The sequence below is a fragment of the Engraulis encrasicolus genome, chromosome 10 (genome assembly GCF_034702125.1).
Source record: "Engraulis encrasicolus isolate BLACKSEA-1 chromosome 10, IST_EnEncr_1.0, whole genome shotgun sequence".
NCBI lineage: Eukaryota > Metazoa > Chordata > Actinopteri > Clupeiformes > Engraulidae > Engraulis > Engraulis encrasicolus.
The window spans coordinates 20,096,499-20,116,893 of NC_085866.1; the positions used below are offsets into that span (position 1 = coordinate 20,096,499).

General features: G+C 43.0%; 1 protein-coding gene across 1 annotated transcript in view; it reads left to right on the forward strand.

Annotated features, from left to right (window-relative positions):
* Nucleotides 1-289: 289 nt before the first annotated feature.
* phf8 (PHD finger protein 8) overlaps nucleotides 290-20,395 on the forward strand; it is a 34,767-nt gene continuing 14,661 nt past the window's right edge. Inside the window, exons 1-18 of the mRNA XM_063208357.1 lie at nucleotides 290-577; nucleotides 2,042-2,379; nucleotides 2,829-2,914; nucleotides 3,758-3,878; nucleotides 4,103-4,263; nucleotides 4,671-4,812; nucleotides 5,388-5,574; nucleotides 5,897-6,059; nucleotides 6,667-6,754; nucleotides 9,487-9,593; nucleotides 9,760-9,851; nucleotides 10,358-10,447; nucleotides 12,353-12,536; nucleotides 12,735-12,922; nucleotides 14,640-14,731; nucleotides 17,352-17,533; nucleotides 18,037-18,128; nucleotides 19,322-19,440. Coding sequence (XP_063064427.1) covers nucleotides 2,282-2,379; nucleotides 2,829-2,914; nucleotides 3,758-3,878; nucleotides 4,103-4,263; nucleotides 4,671-4,812; nucleotides 5,388-5,574; nucleotides 5,897-6,059; nucleotides 6,667-6,754; nucleotides 9,487-9,593; nucleotides 9,760-9,851; nucleotides 10,358-10,447; nucleotides 12,353-12,536; nucleotides 12,735-12,922; nucleotides 14,640-14,731; nucleotides 17,352-17,533; nucleotides 18,037-18,128; nucleotides 19,322-19,440 — 2,192 coding nt within the window. The 5' untranslated portion in view covers nucleotides 290-577; nucleotides 2,042-2,281. The remainder of the gene's footprint in view (nucleotides 578-2,041; nucleotides 2,380-2,828; nucleotides 2,915-3,757; nucleotides 3,879-4,102; nucleotides 4,264-4,670; nucleotides 4,813-5,387; nucleotides 5,575-5,896; nucleotides 6,060-6,666; nucleotides 6,755-9,486; nucleotides 9,594-9,759; nucleotides 9,852-10,357; nucleotides 10,448-12,352; nucleotides 12,537-12,734; nucleotides 12,923-14,639; nucleotides 14,732-17,351; nucleotides 17,534-18,036; nucleotides 18,129-19,321; nucleotides 19,441-20,395) is intronic.

The window sequence follows — 20,395 nt, forward strand, 5'->3', positions numbered from 1 at the left end:
TGCGCTGCATGAACCCTCTGTCTGGGTTGGATGAACGACAGTAAACTTGGAAATCAAACTCTGGGATGGATAAATACCACGCTCACATAGATTTAAAGTAAGATGAATAAAGCACACCCTGCGCTGTCTAAATATGCATTTCAATATTTTTTGAGTGTGCTTTGATTTCAGACCTGAAAAAGTTAGAGTTCAGCCAGGGTGCATCCACTGTCATTATTTGGAAAGCCAACGGGTCTCTAACAACCAATGAAAACCAACTTCAGCTATTGTTCGTTGATGTGTAGTAGACAGTGGGCGCTGTGCGGATGGGTTGAAATGCTACAGCTGCACTGCGAGCAGTTATTTTAGATTTTTCACCCTCAGCTTTCTTGTTTACCAGTGGGCTATATTATTTACGTCACGTATACCTCAATAAGTTGGCGCTTTTATCTCGTTTCACAGGTAGTACTGTAAAATAGACAGTTAACAACAAATACTAGCCGATCCAGATTAGGCCTTTGGAGCCTCGGCCTTTCGTTGAGGCTCCCACCGCCATGGAACTCCTTGCTTTCCAGCTGCCTGTGACAGTTAACAATAGGTAAGAACCGAATTGATTGTATCTCACGGTTGGGTGACTTTACTGTCTGTCTAAGTAGTATTTGGTGTGTCATTACAATGTGTTGCATTTGTCCGAAGAACGTTATAACCCCTGTAATACATGCGATTTTAGTAATCTTACCACTTGTAAATAGCTCGCTTCGCTGTTGGCTAGCTTGCTAGCTATGTGCTGAGCTCACTATTTCATATTTCCCTACAAGTAGATCAACATGAGCCTTCAGGTGCATATAGCACATAGTTGGAGTAAGGAAGTAAACTTAACATGCACTTTTGCTTGACAGTGCATGCTTTCTCACCGTAATATAGTAAACGTATTACACTTACAGTGCATACTTAGTTAGCGTAGCTAGCTAATGTTTATTATTGAAACCATGCTAGCCTTTCTACTTTAATTTGTTCTCAAACTGTCTATCTGTGGATATTTGCCACCTAGTAAGCATACATCGTATTGTTTTCAAGTTTAATTTTATACGTGTTAAATTCTGCTTGTTTTGGAGCGTGCAAATGAGCTAGGATACTACATTATTGACAGATACTAAACATGACCAATATAGCTCGCTAGCTAGCTAATAGCTTTCTTTATCTGCATTCAAAAGAGTATCAACAATGCTAAGCAGCTAATGTTAGTTTAAACTTCATGTCAGTTAGCTCTACATGCTAATCGATTGACGTTAGGTAGCTAGAGCTTACTGAGGATTTGCCAGCTTGCAAGATACAGTCAGGTTATTTCACACAACGCGCCAACAGACTTGCATGCAGACGTGTACCAATTTCTGACGCTGCGCAGGATACATTAAATTACTACAACGTAACTTTCTGGCACGCGTTCTACTGTTAACAAATTCTGCAAGAACTGTGCAGCTTCCAGTGTTAGCACGTAGCCTAGTCATATCGTCAAAGTTATCAGTATTTTGACAGCTATCAAGCTAAGTACTCGGTGTGGCATGTTAAAACCTCTGCTGGTTTGTTGACGTAGAACTGTCATTCTGCCTCGGTTGTTGTCTGTCTGTTGCAAGTCCCTGTGTAATAGTGCGTTCATGTGGTCTCGTAATTAGAGTGGGACGTGCCGCCTAGTTTTTGAAATTTCTGACGCACATTACGATGACAGATTGTGTTTTAGATCGGAAGCTAGAGAGGAGAGCATTTTCCCAGCACGCCTTCTTCATTAGGTGACCGAAACTGTGGAGATGGGTGGTGTATAATTTGACATGTTGGTGCATTGTGTGGCCCTTTAGTTGTTGCAGGCCCTTGGTATTATACTTGGAGAGCTCAAAGCACACAGTGCCACACCAACAGCACTCTCCAAAAACAATGGTAGTAGTTCTAGACGTTTGCACATACCCTTAACAATATAGCATGATATCAAATAAGCAAGTCCTCCTTTAGTGAAAAGTATGATTTCTGATTTCATCTGATGCATATGTCCATCTGCTTTGGTTTGCAGGTATCACACTATAAGAAAAGTGTGTGTTTGGTGGGAATACTGAGTCCATCTCTAGCTGCCCGCCCTTGACATTCAGCTGAGCAGCTGTTGCTGCTGGCTGCACATTTTTGAACTCTTCATTACAATCAACTGACTGCCCATTTGGAGTGGAGCAGCCCGGCTCCTGCTGTCCAGTTTGCTTTTGAGATTGCACCAGGCTGTGAAACAGAACACCGGAGTATCGCCAGCGTCAACGTCAAAATGGCTTCGGTTCCTGTGTACTGCCTGTGTCGGCTTCCCTATGACGTCACCCGCTTCATGATCGAGTGTGATGTTTGTCAAGACTGGTTCCATGGAAGGTGAGAGGCCTTGTAAATTCTGATTTGGATGGATGATCTGTTTGTTATTTTAAAGATGTGATGACCCGGTCCTACCGTGGCCTAACGGTAGGGCACTCGTTTACTATGCGGCCGACCCGGGTTCGATTCCCGGCCCGGGTCCTTTGCCTGCCCTTCCCTGTCTCTCTCTCCCCACTGACTTCCTGTTACCATCTTCACTGTACCATCATAAATAAAGTCAAAAAGACCAAAACATAAAAAAAAGATGTGATGACCTGAGGACAGCCACAGTCACCCAATACGTTACCAAACTACCTCTGAGTATGCTGACCTTTTTGCTTCATGGAAACAAGGTTGCTAGCACTTCTGTTTAATTCGATGTACGCATGTACTCCTTGCTTTGTTTGACAGTTCATAATGTCCTACTGAATGTCTGTCTGTCTATTTGTGTGTGTTGTTGTTTTGACCAGCTGTGTTGGAGTGGAGGAGGACAAGGCAGCCGAGATTGATCTGTATCACTGTCCTAACTGTCAAGTCACACATGGACCCTCAGTCAGTAAGTACCTGTCATATGCATCACCTTCACGACCACAGTTTATATTGCATCACATTTAGCTGACGCTTTCATCCTAAGTAATTCAGGCGCAAGGTATTGGTTACAGTCCCTGAAGCAATGTAGGGTTGGGTGCCTTGCTCAATGGCCATGGGTGAATGTGTAGGAGGACAGCTATTTTCTTCCTGCCGGGATGGGATTGGAACCTGTGACCTTGTGATTACACAACTCCAGAGTTGGCCAAAGTGAAAGTAGAAGTCAATTCATAGTGTAAGTACAACACTAGTACATGATATTACATAGCGGTTACATCAGTTATTCCATTGTACCTAATGAGTTGGCTAGACGTTGTTTTGACTGAAAACCCCCCAACTAAAAACCTTAAAAGAAAGCCCCCTAATTTGATCCAACCAGTGTAGAAGCAAGTAACTTACATCGCTGTAATAATAGTAGATTACTAGTAGTAGTAGTTACTCAGTGAAGATTCTTGTGTCGGAAGGAAACACTGGCAGTTTTTTTTATTTCTGACTTTACTTTGACCACCTCTGCACAACTCCTCCTCCTCATCTAGGCAGTACAGCCGAAGGTAACCTCCCACTGCTATAGTATTCATAGCAGTGTAATAATAGTTAGATATTGACTACTTTGAGGGAATTTTTTCTCCCTCTTTGCAAAAAACATTTTAACCACCGACCTCGACCGTTTATGCCATTCTAAATTGTACTACTTCAATTATGCTCTGCACTCTTTCTCTGAATCTGCAGCAGTGAAGATACTTTATCAATCTCTTTACCAATCAAATTAAGTACATTAAATCTGACCTGTGTCCTGTGATGTGATGTGCAGTGCGTAAGAGACGAGGGGCACATAAGTCAGAGAGCAGCAGCGTCATGAAAGACCCCAGCCGACCGGTGAAGACAGGCAGCGCTCAGTTTGTACGGGAGTTACGGAGTCGCACGTTTCCCAGGTAACAACTACAAGCGTGTGTGCGTGTGTGTGTGTGTGTGTTGAGTGTGTGTGTGTGTGCGTGCTTGTGTGTGTGTGTGTGTGTGTGTGTGTGTTTTTTTTTAGCCAAAGTTGATTGTCAAGTCTATCTATTCAGGCACTGACCATGAATTCATCAATGCATGTGTGTGTGTACGTGTCGTGTGTGCGTGCGTGCGTGCGTGTGTGTGTGTGTTCTCCTGCCAGTGCGGATGAGATCCTGCTGAAGCCGACGGGAGCCCAGCTGACGGTGGAGTTCCTGGAGGAGCACTCCTTCAGCGTGCCCGTCATGGTGCTGCGAAGGGACGGCCTGGGCATGAGCCTGCCTCCCTCCTCCTTCTCCGTCACAGACGTAGAGCACTATATTGGTAATGTCCCTCTTGATTAACTTCACCCTTATTAAAATCATACTTTGTACTGGCAGTGTCAAAACAGTTTTTGCCGTTTTTACTAGTTCCGGTATTGCAGCATTACTGTAGCCTGTCTGCTCTGCAGGATTAGTGCAGTGAATGTACTATTCAAAATACTGCACATAACTGTGTTTTGCAGGTTTTATATGACAAGGTCAAATGCTAGACATAACGCTACTGAAACTTCTGATATATATGGTGCAAAATAGTTATGCACTATTCTAATGTTTTTACTGTAATCGTCTTTTGAATGAAGGAAGGTGACATGACTGTTGGAAGTACATTTTTACTCAAATGGTGTGATTTGTAAAACATTTATATATATATATTTTAAATTGATTGATATGTTGGGTTTTTTTTAACAGGTGGAGACAAAGAGATTGATGTCATTGATGTGAATCGGCAAGCCGACCTGAAGATGAGGCTAGGGGACTTTGTGGAATACTACAACAGCCCCAACAGAGACCGAGTGCTCAATGTCATAAGCCTAGAGTTTTCAGAAACCAAGTGCGTCCCTACCTACGTATTTCTCTCTAGACACGTCTTTCTGTCTATCCGTTTATTTCCTATTTCACTGTTTGTTTTTTTTGTTTTTGTTTTTTTGCTTCATGCTGCAGGCTTTTTGAATGCACCACAATCACTCTTATCTCTGTACACACCTTGAGGCAATTTCAACTATCACCTTCATCAGGCAGAGGACTCTGCCTGATGAAGGTCTAAGGACCGAAAGCTTGCAAGTCAAGTAAAGTTTCTTTGCACAAAAATAGACCTGAAGTGTGCGGATTGCCTTCTTTTTATACAGAATTTTCTACTGAATCCTGCACCTTCTAAACAGATGAGCGGTGGCCTATCACAACTTAAACTATCACCTTCACCAATGAAGCAGAAATAAATTTTTAATGCATTTTTTTGTTTTTATTTTTGTCCTGAAAGTTGGTAAAGACTCCAGAGATAGTAAGGAGACTGATTTTTAAAGTTTTGGTTTGTTTCCTTGTGCAGGTTGTCCTTCCTTGTGGTGGTTGCAAAGATTGTGATTAGTCTGATGTGCTTTCTGTTTTTTTTGTCTCTCTTTCTTCTTTTAGGTTGTCGAACCTGGTGGAGACTCCAAAGATCGTGCGTAAACTGTCGTGGGTTGAGAACCTGTGGCCAGAGGAGTCTGTGTTTGAGCGGCCGAACGTGCAGAAGTACTGTCTCATGGGCGTCAAGGACAGCTACACAGACTTCCACATCGACTTTGGGGGAACCTCCGTCTGGTATCACGTACTACGAGTAAGTGAGTGAACGAGACTGCATGAGACAGACTGCACAAAAACTAGTATAAACTATATAGGTAGTAATAAAACAAGTATTTTTTTAACCTGCAAGCAGTCAATTCATTTTGAGAAAGTCGAGCCATGTATTTGTTTTGCTGTCTGTGTTTCTGTGGTTTTATTGATTAAGTCGTATATCTTGTTGAAGACTAATTCAGACCCACGGGTTCAAACCTCTTTCTGACCAACGGGGGCAAGCATAATGATTTCATAGGAGTCTGGATATGGTTTAACTAGCTTTATGGAAGTGTTTGAAAATATGTCTTTTTGTTGTCACTCAGGGTGAGAAAATCTTCTACCTGATCCGTCCCACCCCTGCTAACCTGGCCCTGTTCGAGCGCTGGAGCTCTTCGTCCAATCAGAACGAGATGTTCTTCGGGGATCAAGCGGACATGTGCTACAAGTGTTCAGTCAAGCAGGGCAACACTCTCTTCATTCCCACAGGTACCACGGCACTGTGCAGTAGGGCAGGGATTTTCAAAGAGGTGCGAAGGTTGGCAGCTGAATAACTAACATAAAACTAAAAAGATTAAGATAAAGATTAAAAGATAAAGCTAAAAAATAATCCCATTACTTTAGAATTGCATTGTAATAATTATTTAATCTCTGAATTATACAATTGTACTAATTATACTATTACGATTATTATTTTATAGACAGTGGGACACTGCCTCATAGCCCTAGAATATGGTTGTGAAAGGGAGTACATGGAAAAAAATAATGTGTGTGGGGGGGCTTGTCACATGGTAAAGTTTGTGAACCCATGCAGTAAAGTACGTCCATCAGTGTGTCCAGTGGCATGTACCTTAGTGACTTGTGTAGCTGAACAGAGTGATGTATTATTATTATTATTATTATTATTATTATTTATTTTTATATCTCAGAGGAAATGTAAGTGTTCAGTTGCATAGATTGCCCAATCCAACAAGCACCAGTGTTATGCTGTGTTATGCAGTGCTTCTATAGGAAATATGGGCTGTGTCTGTCTGTGGAGCTCTCCGTTCATCACTGGGGATTCTCATTTTTTCGTTCTGTTTTATGGCCTCTTCAGGATGGATCCATTCTGTTCTGACGCCTGTTGACTGCCTGGCCTTCGGAGGAAACTTCCTGCACAGTCTCAGCATCGACATGCAGCTGCGGTAGGTTGATTGATAGTGAAAGTCTTAAAGCACACACAATACATCATAATTCTGTCATAGTCTAACTAAACCGAGTACAAATGGGTAGCCTAACAAACACACAAGTAGTTCCTCAGACGTGAAGAAAGATGGGGAGATCATGCCCACCTGGTGCTGTCACGAATGGAAACTCCTGGGGCCTCATTTATCATCGCTTCGTAGAATGTCTTCTAAATTGTGTCTTACAAGCGAAATTTAGAATGTTCGCAAGTACAGAAAAATCGGGATTTATCAAACGTGCGTTGGGTGCTCCTACGCACACGTCTGCATGATAAATCCCACACCTTACAAATCACTGTGCACGCACGCATTCGGAGTAATTTGCATCCCGAAACGCCTCCAAGTGACCATATATGGTACTAAAATACATTCAAATGGCATGTTAATTCGAAGGCGCCACCCTGTTTGGACACACATGAACACACGCCCCAGTCGAAGCGCTGGCGGGAAGTGCGGAGATAGAACCATTTCCGCGGCAGAAGTGGAGGTGCTTTCGACAGGAGGAGGACAGTGTTTCAAAATAAGTAAAATGAGACACACATGGACGAAAACACTGTAAAATAGCACACTGTCATACTCCATTGTCATTCAAAGCAAACTGTACCTTCACAGTCAATATTATTTGCAATTTTGTGTTTCTTCCACTCGCACGCATGGTCTGACGTGTGCATACAGTGAGGAGAATAAGTATTTGATCCCTTGCTGATTTTGTTGGTTTGCCCACTAATAAAGACATGATCATTCTATAATGTTAATTATAAAATGTATTATAATATAGAGAGACAGAATATCAAAAAGAAAATCCAGAAAATAACTTCGAAGAATATATTTTAATTGATTTGTATTCCATTGAGGAAAATAAGTATTTGACCCCTCTAGTCAAAAAAGACAAAATACTTGGTGGCAAAGCCCTTGTTTTCACATACAGAGGTCAGATGTTTCTTTCAGTTAATTACAATGTTTGTGGGTATATTAGAAAGGATTTTTGTCCACTTTTCTTTGCAGATCATCTCTAAATCACTTAAGTTGTATGACTGTAGCTTGCCAAATGGGAACTTCTGTTCCCTTCACAGGATTATTATAGGGTTAATGTTTGGAACTGTCTAGGCCACTTCATGACCTTAATGTGCTTCTGCTTCAGCTACTCCTTCGTTGCTTGGGCTGTATGTTATGGATTATTATCATTTTGGGAGGCCAATCCATGACCCACCTTCAGTCTAGTGGTGGTGGGAAAGAGGTTGGCATGCAGCATTAAACGTTTACATGTCTCCCTCCATCCATTTGTTGACGATGTGAAGTTGTCCTGTGTCTTGGCCAGACAAACAACCTCAAAACATAATGTTATCACTTTCATTTATGATGTTGGAGAAGGTGTTGTTCTTGGGATCATAGGCAGCATTTCTCTTCCTCCAAACACATAGAGTTGTGTTAATGCCAAACAGTTTGATTGTGGTGTTATCTGATTCCAGCACCTCCCAAACATATCCTAATCCAGTTTGACGTTCATTGGCAAACCTCAGGTGACCCTGAACAGGTTCCTTCTGAAGCCGGGGTACCATACATGCACTGCAGGATTTTAATCCACTGTGGTATCAAGTGTTTCCAATAGTTTTCTTAGTGATTGAGGTCCCAGCTGCCTTGAGATCATTTCCTTGCTCCTCCCATACAGTTTTAAGGTGCTTTATCTCTTTTTTTTCTGGTTATTAAATTCCCACAAGGTCAAATCTTGTATGGAACCAGAGACGGGCCTAAGATTGATGATTGATGATCATTTTGTATGTCCTAAAATTGGGAAGAAATGCACCAACTCTTTAATATCCAGGAGTCCATTTCAGCCTTATTGAGTTCTAAAATCTTGTCCCTGACATCCTTTGACAGCTTTTTGGTCTGTCCCATGTTGGCGAGTTTAGTTTGATTGATTGACTGATTCTATGGACTGATTCTGCAGATTCAATGTGTCTTTTGTGCAGGTTATTATTAACATGTGTGTTCAATTCAGATAACAAGTTGATTGGAAGTGCCATTTGATCTGCGGGATCAGAACTCTTAATGGTTGGCAGGGGATCAAATACTTATTTCCCTCAATTAAATATAAATCAATTATTATATATTCTTTAGAGTTCATTTCTGGATTTTCTTTTTGATATTCTGTCTCTCAATATTAGAATACATATTATCATTAACATTAAAGACTGATCATGTCTTTATTAGTGGGCAAACCAACAAAATCAGCAAGGGATCAAATACTTATTCTCCTCACTGTAGATTTAGGCACATTTCTACGTTCAAGTACATGTTCATAAATCCCACACTTTGCTCAGGAATGATCGCACGCACCCTTTACGCACAGATCTGTGCCTAAGAACGCTTGATAAATGAGGCTCCTGGTTCTTGACTTGTCCACTCCTTAACCGTTATATGCCCATTAGGTTCTTGTCTGCAGGGCCCTAAATTAACATTTATTCACCACGAGCCAAAATGGCTTGTAGATGAAACCTTACTAGCAAAACATACACTCACTAATGGGTGAAAAGTGGCTACGAAGTTGGTCTTTTCTACCAGCCAAAATTAATTTTCACCAGCATTTGGCTGAGGTTAATTTGGATGTGTGTCATATTTGCTTTTGGCATGGTGGCGCAACCTTGTCTGTTGATATTCATGCAGTGTATGCTCTTCTGCTTTCTCTTCTGCAGAGCTTATGAAATTGAGAAGCGGCTCAGCACAGCTGATCTCTTCAGGTTTCCCAACTTTGAGACAGTGTGCTGGTATGTCGGCAAACATCTACTGGACACATTCAGAGGTGAGACGAAGTCTTTGTTTTATTATTTGGAATATGTTCAATGTCAATTTGTTTGGCTGATGAACGGTTAGAGCTGACCGTTCAGTCCAACCACATTTCGACAATGATGTAGTTATTGTTGTTATTCTATTCTTATCATTTCATTGAGCTTGCTTGTCCTTTGCAGGGTTGAGAGAGAATAGGCGGCATCCTGCCAGTTATCTGGTACATGGCGCAAAATCTTTAAACAATGCCTTCCGCACATGGACTCGCAAAGAGGTACAGTAGACTTGGAAACATGTTCAATAATTCAGACAAAGATATTGACAAGCATAACTAGAGACTGTTAACATGTACGTACCAATATTTCACCTTTTTATTTGAAAGCTGTTTCAATTGCTATTACCTAGACACTAGAGTATAATTGCACTGAAAACTGCATGGTTATTTTGCTGTTACTAGTAATAAACAGTTATTACCATGACGTTACACTGAAATTACATTAAAATGACCATGAAACTACCACCTTATTAGCGATCGGTAATGTAAAGTGTTGCCATAGAGTCACTTGGAAACATGTTCAACAATTCAAGCAAAGTCATCTATGTCCATGTCTGCATGGGATAGTAAGAAACGTAATTTCAATTCTTTGTATGACCAGCGCATGTAAAGAAATTGACAATAAAGCCGACTTGACTTGACTTGACTTGACTAAGTTATTCACCTGTGTTTGTGAGTGACTGACTGGAAAAGTTTTCAAGTAAGTTGTCTGTTTCTGTCTTCAGTCGCTGGCGGAACACGAAGTAGAAATCCCAGAGACCATCAAGACGCCACAGCTGGTGAAAGATTTGGCTAAAGAGATCCGACTAGTTGAGGTAAGGACCCGCCTTACTACATTACATTTTACATTACACTTAGCTGACGCTTTCCCCCCCCCCAAAGCAACTTACAGTTATTCAGATACAGGTATTGGTTACAGTCCCTGGAGCAGTGTGGGGGTAGGTGCCTTGCTCAAGGGCACTTCAAACATGGAAGTGTAAAGGTCAGATTAGACTTCTGCAACTGCGCTCGTCAAAACTCGCGTGGGAGTGGCCACGAACCAACATTGTATTCATGCATCTGCGAGTTCTGCGAGGTCCGAGGTCTCGTCGCGAGCCACATTTGAAATTGCGCGATTAGGCTACTTTCACTACATCGTAAGCACTGCGGTCATTATTAAGCAATGTTGCTTTCTATCCCGGTTAGCTAGGTATTTTCACACAAATTGCAAAGGCAATGCACTGGTATCATTATTTGACATACCCAGTCTGTTTTCACGAGCAGAAAATGCAAGCATGTAAAGACAGTTGATTCTGCCGATGTGTGTTTACATTCGGTGGAGGAACGGTAGTAAAACCGCAGGCATTGTGCCACGAGTGTTCAACTGATGCATTGTTTGTTACTTAGCTTGTAGCTTCGTGTATTTACACACATTTACACACAAGGCATTAATAAAGTTTTTAACAGAATACAGCTCTGCTCTCGCAAACTACTGGCATTGCGCTGCCACAAGAACAGAACAAGGAAGTAGCGAGACGACCAATCATAGCGCCTTTATGTCTGCGTACTCCGCGTTCCTTCCGACGGATAGTTAGAATTTTTTCGAGGCGCTCGACGACGGGCGCAGAGCCTCTGAGAGGGGGGCGTGGACTCGCATAGACAGAAAACGGACGGACGCAGATTCTATGCGTCCGAAGCATAAATCTAGCTTAAGGAGGACGGTTAAGGGTGGGATTCGAACCTGAAATCCTCCGATCTTAAGTCCACCTCCCTAACCACTATGCCACGGCTGCCCCTCACACGTGTGTGTGTGTGTGTGTGTGTGTGTGTGTGTGTGTGTGTGTGTGTGTGTGTGTGTGTGTGTGTGTGTGTGTGTGTGTGTGTGTGTGTGTGTGTGTGTGTGTGTGTGTGTGTGTGTGTGTGTGTCTGTGTCTGTGTCTGTGTCTGTGTCTGTGTCTGTGTGTGTGTGTGTGTACAGATGTGTGCAGCTGCTGTGCAGATGATGGAAACGCAGAACAGAATGTCACCATAGCTATTGGCCCAAGTGTTCAATGTGTCCACTTGTAAAATCAGGCACCATGAAAAGGTCATTTGAATCAGCGGGCTGAGTGGCTGCTCCGTCTTTGCAGTATGCAAAGGCATTTAATGGATGCCCTTTGATCTAGCTGTGTCAGACAGACCGTCTAAGGCCATTGTCCACATTATGCCGGCCGGATAAATATTAATATGTCTATCTGTGGTCGAAACAATCTGTACCATCGCCTTCAGAATGCTCTGCCATTAGCGAAGCCAGTGTTGTCAGATTTCTCCACTTCAAGTGGTTTTCGATGTTTTCATATTGTTTATGGAAGGTGTAAATGAATGGCAAACTAAATTCCGACCAAGCTATATGACGTTTTGTACGACATCTTGGGATGACCTTCTCTTGGACTGCACAGTATAGCGAAAATGTATTGAAATCGCGATGTCAAGAGTGGCGATTTGCGTATTGCGAAAATGACTTAATTATCGCGCAAGTAAAACATTTATGTGTAGTCCAATCACTTGCTGAATGTCAACAAATGCGCAAGAAGCCTGCCATGACCAAAGCCACGGCCCACACACAGACCAACAAATTGGTGACAAGAAAAACACTCGTTATTGAGGTATTGCATGCTTATCCAGTATCGATTTTTTTTTTTTCTGATATCGTGCAGCCCTAACCTCCTCCATGTTCCCTCTCCGCCCTCCCTCCTTTGCAGGACATCTTCCAGCAGGGCATAGGCCGAGGCGGCGCCCCGTTCCCCAGCGGGCCCGGCTTCCCGTCCCCCCACCCCAAGGCCCAGATGTCCTCCTCGCAGCTGGGGGTCATGGGGGGGAAGCCCCCAGGCAAGAAGAGGGGGCCCAAGCCTAAAGACATGGCTCTGGCCATGGGAGCCGGCGGAGGTCTTGTTTTTTTTCTATATATTTATAGTTATATTTATATTTATAGTCTTTATCATCTTGCTCGCTGACTATTACCTGTATTACATGTCTCTTGAAATGTCCATGTGGGCTTTATGTGTATTTATTTTTGTAAGCTACTTAACACCTTAATTTCCTCCCGGGGATCAACAAAGTTACTCTACTCTACTCTCTTACTAGGTCTGGGGCTGATGGGCATGGGAATGGGAATGGGGTCGTCGTCGTCGTCGTCATCCCCGGGCCCCAAGAAGAAGAGCCTGAAGAAGGAGATCAAGACGGAGGCCGGAGAGCTGGACCTCCTGGAGATACACACCAAGCACACGCTCAAGAAGTTCCAGCCGGGCAACAAGGCCAAGAGCAAGACCAAGGTCAGGGGCTCAAGTCTTTTTCCCCCCTTTTTTTTAAAAGATATGTTTTGGCTATTTGGGCCTTTATTTCGGATAGGACAGGGAGTGAATTTGGAGAGAGACATGGGGTAGTGTGGGGAAATGACCCTGGCCGGATTCGAATCAAGAAGTTTCAGCCGAGCAACAAGGCCAAGGGCAAGACCAAGGTCAGGGGCTCAATTCTTCTTCTTTAAAAAAAAAACAAAAACAAAAAAAAATTGGGGTGCTTTTTATGCTTTTAATGTGATAGGACCGTAACAGAGGGACAGGAAATGAGCAGGGAAAAAGACAGGGTAGAATTGGCAAATGACGACCTCAGACCGGAATGGAACCTGGGGTCCCCAGTGCAGCAGTCGAGTGCCCAGCAGATTGAGCAGCGGCTGGGCCAGTAGCTTAATTCTTAAAGTGTCTTTTTTTTTTAAGCATGTAAAAGTTTTATCTTTTACCTGACATGTTTCGACGGTGAGACTTCCGTCTTCATCAGAGGGTTACATGGATGTGGATGGGTGATGTGCTTTAAAACAGCTGATGTTGTGGAGGTGTGACCCTCCTGTCAATATTGCAGGCAGCATGTCATGTCGAAACGTCAGGTAAAAGATAAAACTTTTACATGGTCTAAAACAAAACAAACTTTAAGACTTGATTTAACTTAAAGACATAATAATAGTCATACATCTAAGGTCAGGGACTGTTTCAGAGGTCTGTCTGCCCCGGCCTAGACTATGGTCTTTGCTGACCAAATTGATCATTCCATTGTTTTCCAATATCATCATCACCCTGCCGCTTGTTTTATTCCACCCCCTCTAGCACAATAACATAACACTTATAATGCTAAACTTCAGACTTTTTGTCAGTTTGGGCTGTCAGTGGTCTGTCTGCCTCGGCTGATCTAATGGGCACTATCATGTTACGCGATTCCTCTTGTTATTGCCATTGGCTTTTTTTCCCCCCCAACACCCACAGACATTATGTAAAAGTGGATGGTTTCAAGGAACACGGTGTTGTTGTTTTATAAATGACTTCTGTTTTGTAGCCCTGAGGCATTGAGAGTTTAAGTTTTGTCCAAAAGTATCAGCTCACTGCTTTCCATCTGCATAATAAAACGTCAGCTGGTTGCTTCTTTTATTCATGACCCTCAGGCGCCATAACATTTACAGTGATAAAACTCACCCTTGCTGTACTGGTACTGTATATATTTTAGTCATTTTCCACGGTCCTATTATTAAATAGCCTGCCACACTTGGCAAACAAAGATACTTATCTAACTCTGAATTTGTGGGCTTACTGTAGGTGACGTTTTTGCAGAGATACTGTATTTTCCAAAAGGCCCTGAGAACTATTATCGATAATGTATCCTGAGGCTGCCCTATCAATTCCTTTTTATTATTTTAACATAACGAGACTATGCACTACAGTACGTAAATTAGTGCTGATGTTCAGATTATTTGGCTGGTACAGCAAGTAGAATTAGCAGAAAGAAAGGACATTAATAAAAAATGAGGAAATTTGGGGTCTGTAGTTCCAGACGACCACAGTGCTATCACTATCTCGATCTTGAACATATTATGATCTACATGTACATCTGTGCTAATTTCTCAAATTTGAAGAGTGATTCATACAGTATGCATTTTTAATGACCGCCCTCCACAGTGATAATGATCTGGTTATGTAACTGATTGATTGGCTCCCTCCCACACAGCTGGAGATGGGCTTGGGCTGTCTGGATGACTTCGAGGGGAAGCCCAACAAGAGCAAGCTGAAGCTGGTCCTGACCAATGGCAAGATACAAGGGTAATAATCTCACATACTGCCGTTGTTATAGGTACTACCATACCTGCAAACTTGTCACCTTTCGGCGAAATTCGCCGTTTTGATCTCAAAATAGGTCACTTACGTGAATCGTGTAGATCCGAAGAGTTTTTTTTGGGGGGGGGGGGGGGGGGGGGGGGCTAGGCAGACGGAGACAGACTACAGACAGATAGACTGGATACTGTAATACTTCTCATAGAAACTCTGCTAGTTTTACAGACATTACGGTCAAGCTTTTCTTGGGTCTGGTTCTGCCTGCCGTTCCGATTGGCCGGCAACTGTGTTGGGGGAAGGTGAGAAGAGTGAGAAGAGTGAGAAAAGGTGTTAGAATGACGGTAGGCAGGGCCTGACTACACTATAAATTGGCAAATTCGCAGAGAACTAAATTTGGTTCCCTTATGTCAGATCATTTAACCGTGAATAGCGAGAGGCCCACGCTACACACTCGATGAAACCTTCATAAACGTCAGAGGAATGCATACATGCCCCCGCATATTTTGCAACGTGTGCGATCATGATTTTAATTTTAGCCACCAAGGACATAATATTATTAATCTAAATGGCCTATTAATGTAGATGACATCTGTCTTTATCTTTTTCTACAATCTAATGCTTCTCCATAGTACAACACCATTTTATTGGGGAAATGCTGAAATTTGACTATCTTTCAGTCATACTGTAAATTCTCTAAAATGCCTTGGTTCTATTTTATATAGCTAATTATATTATTGTCCTACATTTCCCTATTACCCTCTTTAGCCAAAAACAGTAAATACTTTAATTTCATATTCAAATGCAGTGGGGCTCAAAGTTAAGACAACCTAAGTGACCACGTGCTCCCTCCTTTTGGCTGGTTAATAGGACAACTCAAATTTTGACAGGTGGTGAGTGCAGAGTGCAGTTTCTTGACACTAGGCTAGATAGGCAGCCGCTTGGGGCCCCCAAACTAGATGGTAAATAACAGCTAAGAATTTTCACTTGGGGCCACAGCTTAACCTAGAATTGCCTCAGGGTGAGTGTATGTTTGGCTTGTAAGACATATATTGGCTGGTGAAGAATACAATTAATTCAGAAGTCTGATTTCTAGTGTAGGCCTAGTAAATAAAATATCGTCTTTTTCCCTGCTTTTTTTTGGTTCGCCGCACCGCGATGCCGCGATTAGTTTGTCACCTTTTTCAACCCTCCTGAGTTTGCAGGTATGGGTACTACACACAGTGTTTCCCACAGAATTGTTGTTAGTCAAGGTGGTGGGGCCTTAAAAGTATATTACAGTATTTTTTGGTTAAGCAACTTGAGAAATTACATTCACAACCTAGTCAAGGTGGTAGGTGTTTCATGTCAAGGTGGCCACCTTACCGTGTCAGGGGAAACCCTGACACACCTGTGTTGGCTGATTAGAGTTGTCATAGCTGTGGCTGAAATGTGAATTTACATTACTTGCACAGGGGTCTTAATTAAGTAATCTTTTTCCTTACTAAACAAATGACGAGTCGACGTTAATCTTAGCCAAGCACACTGTCACTCCAGCCATGGATTGTGTGGGATTCGAACCTACAACCTTCCGATTATAAGACAGACTATGTAACCATTAGGCCACGGCTGCCCCAAATCAAGTCAAGTCAAGTCAAGTTGGTTTTATTGTCAATTTCTTTACATGCACTGGTCATACAAAGAATTTGAAATTACGTTTCTTGCTTTCCCATGCAGACATAGACTAATCTAGGTAAGGACATAGACAGTATAGACATAGACAGTACTCATACATGGACATAAGACAGTATGGACATAGACAGTGCTCATATAGACATTTAAAGTGCAAATCAGTTACTTCCTTCACTAGTACAGTACCTCAATCAGGTGTGCAGATGCCACATAAAGGCTGACACCAAGTGGGCCCATGAGTCATTGGCTGGAATTATGTGCAATTTGTTTTTGCTTGTCACAATATTGTTTAAGTAATTACAGTATGTTCACTTGGAAACATTAGAAAGGCACATTAGTCTTTGGGGTCTAGTTAGTAAGTAAGTCTAGTTGATGATTGGGATATTCTTAAGCCTAATTAACATCAATGTTTATATAACTATTGTTATTATACTGTTAATATTGCTACTATCACTGTTATTATTTCTATTATTGTAATTTCTACATTCTATATTTATCTTATCTTCTGTTTACATGTTCAATGTTAAATGTTCATTTGTACTGTATTTATTATTGACCACTTATTGTTAGTCCATCACTGTTACCTGTCCTGTCTTGCACTTTATGTCAGTCTGTAAAATGTCAGTCCTGTTTATGTCTATGTCCTGGCATGGTATAGAGAGAAAACATTATTTCATTTCCCTTGTATGACTTGTGCATATGAAGGAATTGACAATAAAAGCTGACTTGACTTGACTTGTATACTTCTTTTCTCCTCTCCTCTCCTCTCCTCTCCTCTCCTCTCCTCTCCTCTCCTCTCCTCTCCTCTCCTCTCCTCTCCTCTCCTCTCATCTCCTCTCCTCTCCTCTCCTCTCTTCTCCTCTCCTCTCCCGTACTTTCTCCACCTCCTCTCCACTCCTCCTCTCCCCTCTCCTCTCCTCATCTTCCCTGCGCTCCACAGTAAGAAGGGTGGCCAGAGCTCCAACGGTGATGGCCGCATGTCCCAGTTCCAGCCGCTGCTGCCTAGCTCCGCCCTCTCTGATGACGACGATGACGACGACCTGGATTCAGAAGACGAGCTGCAGATCGATGAGTCCCCGCCCCCACGTCGCAGGGCCACGCCCAACAAGAAGAAACTCATGGGTGAGCAGCGAGCCCTCGTCATATGAAAACTATCCCGATTATTGACTTTCAAATCTCTTCAAGACCATGACCAAGACCATAACAATTAACGTTTCCCAAATGGCATGGTTGACCCGCCTCCCTAGGTTTGCTACTGGTTGACTGGTGTCCCGATAAAGTGGGTGGAGTTCCCGTTTTTTCGGGAGATCAGAAACGATATTTACATTGCTCTTGGCCTGACTAGAAGCAACGCTGATGGTGTTGTCACTAGGAGGGTGTGGCCTGGCTAATGAAAACTGCAACTAAATTTTGTGACACAGAGTGAGCTCTTGTTTCTCCTCATTTAATTTAATTTTGTGACATTTTGGGCAGTCCTGCTGTCACAGACCTTTTTGACCCCTTTTGGGATTTTATCCATTAGCTTCCCTAAGTATTTAATTGTGTGTGTGTGTGTGTGTGCGCGTGTGTGTGTGTGTGTGTGTGTGTGTGCGCGCGCGTGCGTGCGTGTGTGTGTATGCATACAGCTGTGAGTCTGCCCAGGAAGCTGCCGAGAGCCAAGCCCTGCTCAGACCCACATCGCATCAGGGAGCCGGGAGAGGTGGACTTTGATATCGAGGTGCGTGAGTTAGAGAGAAGAGATGTGTGTACACCAAGAGCGACCAAGCTAACTGAGCGATGGAAGTCTTAATTTGTCTATGGAGAATAAGGGAATAAAGCGACCAAAGCTGGGAGCGAAGCGACCTGAGCAAACGGAGAGCATTTCAGCGATTAAAGTTAAGCTAATCTTATGGTAATAAGCTATGACGCGGTTCAGCGAAAACCAATTGGAATGTTCATATCTCCAAATGTCCCAGGCTGAGAAGCCAGAGCCGTTATGTGATTATCTAAATCAAACATGTCAATGTCACGTCCAGAGCGAATAAAGCAAATCCATGGGGTAACTTCTTTAGCCACTTCTGCTTCTCTGGTAGTGTAGGTCCTTTCTGGTGTACACACACCTTTAGAGTCTGCTATGGTGCCGGACAATCCTTTGTTTTCTTGCCAGTGCTTTCTGCTAGCCAACCATTGCATGTTAGCAGTGGTGTGTATGTCTCAATGGGCAGGACATTGAAGTGTGGGAGTATGACAATTGTTTCGAACATACTCTGAGAATGTGTTTGTGCAATAGTGTAAAGGACTTTAATTTCTTCACAGATGGTCATAAAAATTCAGATTTATTTTAATTGATGAAAGCCATGAATAAGTCAAGGAAATCAAAGTTTGAAGGGCAGTGAATGCGTAGGTGGACTGTTCTGTGTGTGTGTATTTGCGTGCACCTGTGCCTGTGTGCGTACGGAAGTGACTCCTTTTTTGTTTGTCCAACTACCTGTCCATCTGCCTGGCTTCCATCATTACCTGTCTCTCTGTCTGTTTGTCCATCTGCCTGCCAGGCTTCCTTACCTATCTGTCTCTCTGTCTTTCTGGCCATCTGACTGTTTTTCTTATCTCTGTGTATATGTCTGTCCATCTGCCTGACTTCCTTACCTATCTGTCTGTCTTTCTGTCTGTGTGTCCATCTGCCTGACTTTCTAACCTGTGTGTTTGCCTGTCTGCCTGACTTCCTTGCCTGTCTGTGTGTACATTTGCCTGACTTCCTTTTCTGTCTGTGTCCAAATCGCTGACTTCCTTGCCTGTCTGTCTGTCCACCTGGCTGACATCCGTACCTGTCTGCCCGTGTGTCTTTTCCATCTGGGGGACTTCCTTACCTGTCTGTCTCTCTGACGTCCTTACCTGTCTGTCTGCCTGACTTCCTTGCCTGTCTGTCTGTAGGAGGACTACACCACAGATGAGGAGACCCTGACCATGCAGGCGGTGAAGGGTGGAGCTGGGGGAATCCTGGACCTGCTCAAGGCCAGCAAGCAGGTGGCCGGCCTGGACTCAGCTCTCAGGTACAACACTCAGTCAACACAACACTCACAGGTGTCAAATCAACACACATACACACATGGACACACACATGCACACACACACACACACACACACACACACACACACACACACACACTGTACACACACACACTGTACACACACACACATACTGTACACACAGGTACTGTACATGTACTGTATATTATTCAATCAGGCTCTCAGGTACTCACACTGCACTCACTCACAGTTGTCAACACACACACACACACACACACACACACACACACACACACACACACACACACACACACACACACACACACACACACACACACACACACACACAGCTTAGTACATGTATGCTATTGAATTGGACAATGTGTGTTACAAACGGTAACATAGAAGGACACCAAAACCAGAAAAAAGGTTCAACGATGATATTTATTACGCTCGTTAGTCTAGGGGGTAACAAAAGAATCCCGAACTCGTAAGTCTAGGGGGGGGATGTAACAAAATAAAGGAGCCGTGCTCCAATCCAAAATAAGAATCGTCAATGCCGTGTAGGCGAAAAACAGCAGGTGGTCAAAGGTACAAAACAGAGAAAAAGGCAAAAGACCAAAAATGTCAAAATGGCAAGAGCGCAACAGCCAAGCAGCAGTAGTCAGCGGGCTTCGAAGTGGAAGTGCCAAGCCGGAAGTCGAGGAGCAGGAGTCAACCCTTTGGTTAAATAGGCAGTGCTCCTCCCCTGGCCACAGGTGTCTCCACTTCCCAGCCCGGCCGCTCTGTTAATAGCAATCACTGCATTTGAGGGGTGAAATGAAAAACAATTAGCAGGGGGAAAAAAGCAAAAACCAACTAAGACTGGTGGTAACACCCCCACCGCAAAATGGTGACTCTAGTCTCCAAAAAAAAAGAAAAACAAGAAAAAGGAGGGTGCATAATAGTATGCAAATATTGCATAAAATTATGCACCAA